At 45.1% G+C, this 9563-nt stretch overlaps 1 protein-coding gene across 1 annotated transcript; it reads left to right on the forward strand.

The window, feature by feature from the left end:
* Positions 1-97: 97 nt before the first annotated feature.
* P4HB (prolyl 4-hydroxylase, beta polypeptide) lies at positions 98-9017 on the forward strand (the record flags this gene model as incomplete). Its single annotated transcript, XM_010284297.1, has 10 exons — positions 98-304; positions 1111-1244; positions 1459-1596; positions 4551-4655; positions 4939-5064; positions 5486-5686; positions 6313-6433; positions 6651-6832; positions 7256-7342; positions 7967-9017. Coding segments are annotated over 10 exons (1388 nt in total), but the record flags the coding sequence as incomplete, so codon positions are not given.
* Positions 9018-9563: the final 546 nt, after the last annotated feature.

Genomic DNA, 9563 nt, shown 5'->3' on the forward strand with positions numbered 1-9563 from the left:
CCCGCTCGTGGGGCTCCCTGAGCGGGACCGTCGTCCTGGGAGTGGGACTGAGCGGGAGCGAGGGGGCTCCGGCCGGTGCTGACGTCCTGTCCCGCAGACGCCCCGTGGTGCGGGCACTGCAAAGCGCTGGCGCCCGAGTATGCGAAGGCAGCAGCGAAGTTGAAGGCGGAGGGCTCAGAGATCCGGCTGGCCAAGGTGGATGCCACAGAGGAGTCGGAGCTGGCACAGCAGTTTGGCGTGCGTGGCTACCCCACCATCAAGTTCTTCAAGAATGGTGACAAGGCCGCTCCTAAGGAGTACACAGGTGAGCTGGGGTGGCTGGCCCCGCCACCTGGGTGCAGAGGGCAGCGACGTGGCGGTGGGTCCTTGCACCTGGCCCTGTGCTCCTGTGTGTGCTGGTGCGGCTGGACAAGGTCCACTGTGACAGCAACCCAGGGAGCGGTGCTGCAGCGGGCATGCTTTGGGTGGGTGTTGTGCTTGGATGTTGAGGAATAAGCCTGTGTTTAACAGGCTTTCTCACCTAAAGCTGGGGAATTCTCTAATATAAACTAAAACAGATGGAATTGTATTTGTGTGGGAAAGCAAAGCAATCCAAGCTTGATTTGTTGCTGGGCTTGACTTTAGTCAAGTAGTGTAGCACCCAGAATTGAAAAAATGCTTGGGCAGTTGTGTAAAGGGGCAAAGGCAAGATGTACGACAGAGGTATAAGGAGGACCAAGACAAGTAGAGTTCAGCTAAGCCAAGCCATGTTGTGCTAGATGCTGAGGGTTACATCCAGCATACTGATTTTGAAAGGAAAAGGTGATATATTTGCATGAAGAATATTAGCATCTTGGAGAAGTGCTGTATTGCTGATCAAAGTTTAAGAACGTGCTTGGTCTAGAAGCAAGAGAAGAATGGATTCCTGGGAGCCTCTTGTACCTTGACTTAACAATTAGGGAGTAGCTTAATTACACTGGGAGTGAAAGGAAAGAGTTGCGTAAATGATATCGGAGTTCTTCCTGACCTCTTGGCCAGCTGCTGAACAGTCTATCTCAAAGCTTAGGGGTTTTGTGTTCTTAAATTTAGTCAGGGTGAAAGTGAATTGGTGTTCTTGTCTTTCTGGTGTAGCTGGCAGAGAAGCAGATGACATTGTCAGCTGGCTGAAGAAACGCACTGGCCCAGCTGCAACTACCCTGACAGATGCTGCTGCAGCAGAGACACTAGTGGATTCCAGTGAAGTGGTTGTGATTGGTTTCTTTAAGGTAGAGTTTGTGCTTCCATTTGAGAAGCTCTTGTGTATGTCTAGGGCCTTCCCTGCTTTCTGCCCCATGGAGACTTGACAGCTGGGGAGGGCTCTCTAAGTTGGGAAATGCTTGCTGTCCTGCCTTACTTGATCTTCCAGTTCTGACTGGTAAGCCCTGGGATGTTTATGCTTCAGTTTGTGTCCCATGTGAGACATCTTTCTTTGTTCTCCAGGATTTGACATCAGAGGCTGCAAAGGAGTTCTTGTTGGCAGCAGAAGCTGTGGATGACATTCCTTTTGGGATTTCCTCCAGTTCTGATGTCTTCACCAAGTACCAGCTTAGCAAGGATGGTGTGGTCCTCTTCAAGAAGGTACTGGTTGGTGCAGAGCATAAGCATCACACTTGAGCCTTCTGCCTCTTCTTACCTTGTCTCTAATTAGTCAGATTCAAATGAGGGCAACCCTGGACAAAACAGCGAAAGATCCTGTGCTGTCAGACTGGCTGTTTCCAGGCCTCAGAGCTGGGTTGAGAAGAGCAGAGCCCACAGCTCCTCTGTGGGGTGGTGGAGGGCACAGGCTGGCAGCAGAGGGGCCTGCAGAGGGCAGCCTCGTCTGTCTCCCAGCCTGGTGCTGCCCTCCCAGAACTGCTGGGCTTTGGGTCCAACCTGTTGCTTCAGTCACTTCCCTGTTTTTCAGCTATCTGGCTGCAGTGCAGTAATGGTCAGCACAATCTTTAAAATATTCATGGCTTTAACTAGTGAGACTTCCTGTGCCCCTCCCCAAACTGAAGTTCTTCAACTGAATGGTAGCCATGTACTTGATGCCTTGCCATGATGCTCTGTGTTTGATTGTGGCTTAGCAAAGTTGCTTTTAAACATAGTCAGTATTGACCTCTGCTGCAGTCAGTGTCTGAGAGTTGTTCTGTCTCACGCTGGCTGTGGGTTTTGTGGCATAGCAGTTCCAGTGAAGTTCCTAAGAGGATTTGCAGTTCCAGGTGTCTAGGCTGGGGCAGTTGGATTATGTGCAGAGGGATGCTGGTAATCTACAGAATCAGAAATAAACTTACTTTTATTACTTCTACTATTAAAACCCAAATTGCTGGGAGTGAAATTTTAGGTTTGAGAAGACAAGTAGAGGTTCCTTAGACTTGGTGGTACCGCACACATGGGTGCAGTGAGGCAGGACAGAAAGCTGCTTTGGGTTCTAACTTAAATCTGTAGTCTAACCAGTCACCAGTCTGATCAATTTGACCTGAGACAGGCTGAAGAGTTGAATGAATTCTTATTTAATTCTTTCTTTGTTCAGCTAAAATAGCATATCTTATTCCACCACACCTCTGAAATGGTAGTTATTTTTATGGTGCTCAAAGCTTGTAGACTTAAATTCTTAATTGGAGGTCACTCAGATCAGTATGGCTGAGGGTACAAGCAAATTAATTGGCCAATGAGTTCAAAATGGTATGGTTTTCTAACTATAAGATTTGGGGTGGGTGAAGGGAGCAGTATTTTGTTCCTGGCTGACTTACTACCTGTATCTTGCTCTTCTTGCATGTATAGCTTTCTGTGTGTAATCTTTGTGTATGTTCTATTCATGGCTAATGCTAGGCTGCAATAGCTTTTTGCAGAGGTTTTCTCAACTTTTGTTCATGTCCTTTTGCGAACGCTGAAGTCCAAATAGAAATGCTCTGATAAAACTGATGATCGCTGCAGGGAGTACCAGCATTGGGCTCTGAGTGGGGCAACATATGAGACTGCTTTGAAGTGGCAGGTTACAGCTAGGGCTTCTAGCACTGACAAGTTACCACCTTGGCTTTTATTTAGTTACCTGTACCTTTTCTCATGTTGAGCTCTCTGTAGAATGGACTTGTGTTGATCTGATCTTATGTACTATACTCTTAACTCTGTGAGCTCTAAGGCTTTCTCTGCTTCTGAAGAACTGGGGCAATGGCAGGACCAGTCTTTAACTGTAAAGGAATTTTCAAGCTATTTCCCATAAGTGTAGTCAACTTGGGTACCTCTGGAATGAAAAGCAACTCTGCACTTGGCAACTTCTGTCAGGTGTGTTAGTAGGAGGAACCCTGGTCTGAAAGGCAGTTCATGAGCTGCTGGAGGGCTCGGGTGCTGCAGAAATGCTCTGCTCTGTGGAATAAAGAAGGTGAGATGCCTTTCAGCCTGTGAATGTTGCTTCCTTGTTCCTGTTTTGGTGTTATGTCATGGGAGTGTCATGAGAGCTCTCAAGTATGTCCGCCTCAAAACAAGGTGAAAATGAGCACCAATGGTAACCAAATACCAGGACATAAGAACCAGATGGTTTGTTTTAACAGTTATGTTTCTGGACTTTGGCTCAACTTCCTGCAGTTAGTTGGGGCTAAACTGAGAGGGTTTGTTGGCTAGTTATTCTCATTTTAGTCACTGAGAGTTGTCCAGACTTGCACAGACCCTTGAACAACTGTTCTGAAGGTGCTAAGCCAATGTTCAATACTCTTTAAAGCATTTACAAAGTTAACTTCCAATGTTAAGTGTTTTGCTCACTTCTCAGCTGACACTGAGAGTATGTTTCCTGTAACAAGGTTATCCGAGTCCATTCTCTTGCTTCTGCCAGTAATTTGAGCATTGCCCTGCCATGGGACTGTGGTGTTATCCTGCACATCATCTTGTTAACCTTCATGGTCCTCTACAGCTGTTCCCTTTCTAGGCTGCCAGAGGGTTCTGAGAATCCTGGTCAGGGATACAGGTGACATCCTAATATAAAAAGGAATCTGGTATCTCTGGTGCAATGTACATGTTAAATGTGCTGTTGTGCCTAACAATAGACTGAAACAACTCCACAGAGCTGAGTAAATGACTATTTACTTGCAGTGCATAGTGGTAGGACTTACTTCCTAGCATTGTCTGGTTAAAGTGTGTGTCTGCTCTGACATAGCTTTCTGCTCTGCAGGAATTAGCAGCCTGTGCTGTGGTAGCTCCTCACTGGTCTGTCTAATGCCTTCTACAAAGCTGTAAGGCAGTTTTTAAAAGTCCTTCTTGGTGACTTGTTCCACAAATTTTCATGTTTGTGCAGAACAATGGCAAGATCTAAGTTGACTGTCTTATTGCTGTCACCTTTTGTTGCTAGGGTGTGATTTAAGGCTTTGCTTGCCAGGAAGATGAACACCTTGACCCAGATTTTATGTGAACATGTGGTGACTTAGAGATGGAAGTCTGTTCTGAACAGGTGCAGCTGAGATCCACTGGGGCAGTGGCTCTGGTGTGAATGTGTTGTATTTCTTGAAAGATATTTGTATGGGATGTGGAAGTGTTATAATGCAAGAAATCTGTTTTTGCAGTTTGATGAAGGCCGTAACAACTTTGAAGGTGATCTCACAAAAAATAATTTACTCAACTTCATCAAGTCTAATGCATTGCCTCTGGTCATAGAGTTCACTGAACAGGTGGGTGTTTAGATACTTGTTAAGGCCTTTCCCATAGCTACTATATAAATATAACAAACCTTAAATTATGGGTTGTGTGGTTGTGTTTTTATCTGGGAGCTGAATTAGTTTGGGCTTATGGAGAAGTGTGCAGAACACAAGAGAAGGGAGGCATAAGTTTGCTGTCCAAAGTAGTCCTGTAGTATTGGAGGGTGCTGTGGTCTAGTCAGAATGACAGACCCAAGCTGGTCTTGACACTGATTTATGTGTCTTCCAAAAATGAAGCTTATTTTCTACTCCTCAGACTGCTCCTAAAATCTTTGGAGGAGAGATCAAGACTCATATTCTGCTGTTCCTACCAAAAAGTGTGTCTGACTATCAAGAGAAACTGGACAACTTCAAGAGTGCAGCTGGAAGCTTCAAAGGGCAGGTGAGATGGGTTTCTTGGATTATGAATAAAGTGACCACCTCCCACAGAAGTGTTACCACTGCCTGTCTATATCCATGCAACAGCTGTGGAGGAGGAGAGCTAGTGCTCTCTGCCTGTGTCTCTGGATAATAGGTGACTGAGTCACTGGCTTGCACAGGTGTTGAAGGAATAGCAGTTAACTCCTGACTTTCCTTCTTGTGTATGTAAATCTGACTCTGCCTTAACATCAGTGCCAGGTCTGTGCACATGCTGCTTAAACTGTTGCAGCTCCAGAATTTGTGCTCTGACATGGTGGCCTTTTAATGGACCTGGAGAAGGAAGAGGGGCCAGTTCAGCTCTACTTGTGCAAGTGTGTGTAAAGTATTGATAGCCAAGAGGTAGTTGTCTTCACCATAGTGCCTTTGACTTTTTCTCTCCAAAGATCCTGTTCATCTTCATAGACAGTGACCACAGTGACAACCAGAGGATTTTGGAGTTTTTTGGCCTAAAGAAAGAAGAATGTCCAGCTGTACGCCTCATCACACTGGAGGAAGAAATGACCAAATACAAACCTGAATCGGATGACCTCACAGCAGAGAAGATCAAAGAGTTCTGTAATAAGTTCCTGGAGGGCAAGATCAAGGTAATGAAGATAAATGCTGCTGTTGGTAAATAAGTCATCTGGAGAAAACCCTTCCAACTACAGACTATCTAGTGGGCTTTGTGCTGAGAAATTAGAGGCAAAACTACTAGGGCATGAAGACTGTAGGAAAGCAAGCTATGTACTGGCACCTGAGTACAATCAAAGCCTGCTCTTTCTGCTGCTTATGATAACTGTGCTGTTTATCCAGTTGCTCTTTCTGCCAACAATCTGGGGAAGGTGTGAACTTGTGTGGCAGAGTTTAAAGAGCTTTCAGCTCTAATCTGCTGGAGCTAGCCATATGCAACTTTTTCCAGTAGTTGGAGTCTGAAGCAGACTGTTTAGCTAAACTCAGTCATGTGGGAATGCTAGTGTCAGCAATAGTTTCCTTCCTACAGAGCTCAATTGCAGTTCTCTGCACAAGAGCACCTGTTATTCCTGCTTGTTCATGGTGGGAAGGAGACTTTTTGAAAGCAGAAGAGGAAGTGACTGATTCATCTGATTGCTCACAGCCTATGATTGAGGCACTGAGGAGGGTGATTAAACTTGGGGTTTCTGGGATATGTGATTGCATGTACATTCCAAGCAGCTGTGTAGCAAACAATATCTCTGAATTTCACTTATTCCAGCCCCATCTGATGAGTCAAGATCTCCCTGAAGACTGGGACAAGCAGCCTGTCAAAGTTCTAGTTGGGAAGAACTTTGAAGAAGTTGCTTTTGATGAGAATAAGAATGTCTTTGTAGAGTTCTGTAAGTATCTTTCAACAGTTGATTGCAGGTAACTGGCATGAAAGCAGTGCCAAAATACTGCATGACCAGGATTAGGGAGAAAGCATCTGGCAGAATCTAAGCCACAAAGGGAGTGCCTCAGTTGAAAAGATGTGTATGAACTCTGGTGTGGGGGCTGAGGAGTGGTGATGGTAATTTGTTAGGTTGCTGGTGCTAGCTATGTTTTTGTAATTAACAGATGCCCCCTGGTGTGGTCACTGTAAGCAGCTGGCGCCTATCTGGGACAAGCTGGGAGAGACCTACAGGGACCACGAGAACATTGTCATTGCCAAGATGGACTCAACAGCCAATGAAGTAGAGGCAGTGAAAATCCACAGCTTCCCCACACTCAAGTTCTTCCCTTCAGGCTCTGGCAGAAATGTAAGAAGGCAGCTAACCTTGACACAGATCGCATAAGAAGGGAGCACTAGAAATGCTTAGTTGGCTGCTTGAGTTCTGTTTTGGAGAAGGCCTTTGGGTGGGCTCATCATTCTGTAGGGATGTACAGGACATCTGAGACTCTCTGTGGGGGGCTGGGCTGTAGGAAGGAGTTTGGGGGGTGGGAATGGGGAAAAGAGGGAGCATAGAGGACAGTGTGCTCATCTGCAGGCTATTCTTTCCTCGCAGTGATCTCTGAAGTCTAGTGGCTGAGCTGTTTTCCTTCGTCTCATATGGGTGAAGGTGAATTTTTAAATTCTCTTTTGCTTGGCATGTTAACTCTTGCTCAGAAAGAGAATTTTCCTTTCCAGGGGTGTGGTTCTGTAGGTGCCTATAACAATTATCTTGATGTTTTTTCCTGTGTAGGTAATTGACTATAATGGGGAGAGGACACTAGAAGGCTTCAAAAAATTCTTGGAGAGTGGAGGTCAGGATGGGGCAGCAGCTGATGATGTAAGTAATATTAATACAGTACTCTAGGCCTTCAGAATACAGAGCATGGGTTGGATCTGGTGCTGTGCTTGAATCTTCAGTCCTAAATAAGATCCTGGGTGGTTACATGGCAAGAAAAGGCACTTTTGCGCACCAACAATATCCTACATACGTGACCTGTTCAGTTGCAGCCTGGCTGGCCATTGGCCTGTAATGGACTCCTTTTATTGAGAACACTTCAGTTGGGTGTGAAATAAATGTTCTTGGGAGGCTTAAACACACATGCATGGAATGTTGATATTATAACCTCTAAATTTGCACAAGCTCTGTTGTGCAAACTGCTGGAGTAACTAGAGGGCTTGTTCTTGGAGAACTCCTGCTTAGCACTTGGAAGTTGAGCAGTATGATGAATGTTACATATGCAGTATATCTGGGTGGAAGCTCCTCATCTGCTGGGGTGGAGGGTGTTAAGCTACCAGCTTCCAGAGACTTCTATCAAGAGCTCTGAATTTGGGACATTAAGGGTTAAAAACCTCTGGATGTTTTGTTAACATGGCAGCAGAGAACAGATTAGATGCCAAACCAAGCACAGAACAGCATCTGCCTAATGTGCCAGAAACAAACAGCTGTCTTTAACATATACAGGATCTGGAGGACCTGGAGACAGATGAAGAAACAGACCTTGAGGAAGGTGATGATGACGAGCAGAAAATCCAAAAAGATGAATTGTAAAGAGAAGGCTGATGTATATCACTCAAAGAATCAGACACTAAACTGGCTGCTGTTACACAGCCCAGTGAGTCAGAAACCCATTAAGATTTAAAGCAGAAGGTGAATGACTGGAAATCCATGGATTGGCTTTTAAAGTAACACTTTACCCTCACTTGTCTGTACACTTGACTATTTTTTCTTTCTTTTCGCTTTTGAGAAGGGATCTGTCACTAGGTAGCCAGCCCAGCCAGCTGGGCTCTTAAATTGTGATGTACTTTTTTGTACACAGCTTTTGTTTGAAGTATTCTCTTCTGGGTAGAAGCAGATTGTGAAGTGGTGGCATGAGTTCAGTGGCACAACATTCTGGAGCCTTGCCACTAACATCTTCCAAGAAAGCTTTTTCCTTTTTTCTTTTAAAACTAAAGCACATAGTTGATTTCTGCACCTGGCAGAGTCCTTCATAGTCTCAGCTGTCCTTCCCTGAAATCAGCCTTTGGTATATGTAGGGGAAGAGGCAATAGGCTGATGGCATCATCCTGGTGAAAAGTGTAGAAGGTGCTTCTCTTCATGCTGGCCAGATGTTTCCTTTCCCCTCTGCTTTAAGACACTTGGAGATGACTATTCCAAACACCTGGAAAGGTGGAATACTGTGTGCACTGGCTGTGGCAGGCTCTTGAGGGTGGAGGTGATGGCTGGCTCACCAGCTTAGATGAGACCTAGGCATGCCATCCTTTTGATCAAATGCAAGACTGTTCTGCACTCACTTTCCATGCATTATTTTGAATGGGTTGACCAGACAGGTGGGTGGTGTGGGTGGGCCTGATAAAATAGATCAAACAGGACATTTGCAATTACTGGGATTTGGGGAGGAACTTCAGAGGAGTGCCTCAGAGGCCTGAGCTGCATCAGGCTGGTTCTTAGCATTCTGCTACAATAACATTGGAACTGAATTTGTTGGCCAAATAAAGTTAAGATTTTAATACTATTATGTTTCTTTGTCTTTACCAGAATATAGAATGAATATTTGAACCAGACCTGGAAGGCAATCGGAGTTCTAGGGTAGTTCTCAAGGAACTCTGCCAAAATGGTGTGCTTGGCTTTCTCAAACTTTCACTGAAAAACACATTTTTGAGAGAAACTACTTTCTTGAATGCATCTGGTTTTGCAGGTGGATTCTGGTACATTAACCTGAAGAAATCTGTATTTGCGTAATCTGTTAAGGGAAAGAACTTCAAGATGACCATGCTATGTCCAGATTAAATCAGCTTGTGCAGGCAGACAACTGCTTTATTTGCAGTGAGCAGACATTGGCTTGGGCTCTGAGAATAAGCATCTCTGCTTGCCAGCTGGCCTGAGGTGAGGACCTCATTGCTCTTGAGCAGTTAACCAAGGAATTTTGCCTACAGGGAAACCTGGGGCTGCCTGTAGCTCTGCTAGTCAGGCTCACATGATCCAGTGAGCTACATTGCTATTTCCAAACCACTCACTGCTGAAAATATTTTTGTGAGAAAACATGCTATAAATGTCACAT

The sequence above is a fragment of the Phaethon lepturus genome, unplaced genomic scaffold (genome assembly GCF_000687285.1).
Source record: "Phaethon lepturus isolate BGI_N335 unplaced genomic scaffold, ASM68728v1 scaffold42623, whole genome shotgun sequence".
NCBI lineage: Eukaryota > Metazoa > Chordata > Aves > Phaethontiformes > Phaethontidae > Phaethon > Phaethon lepturus.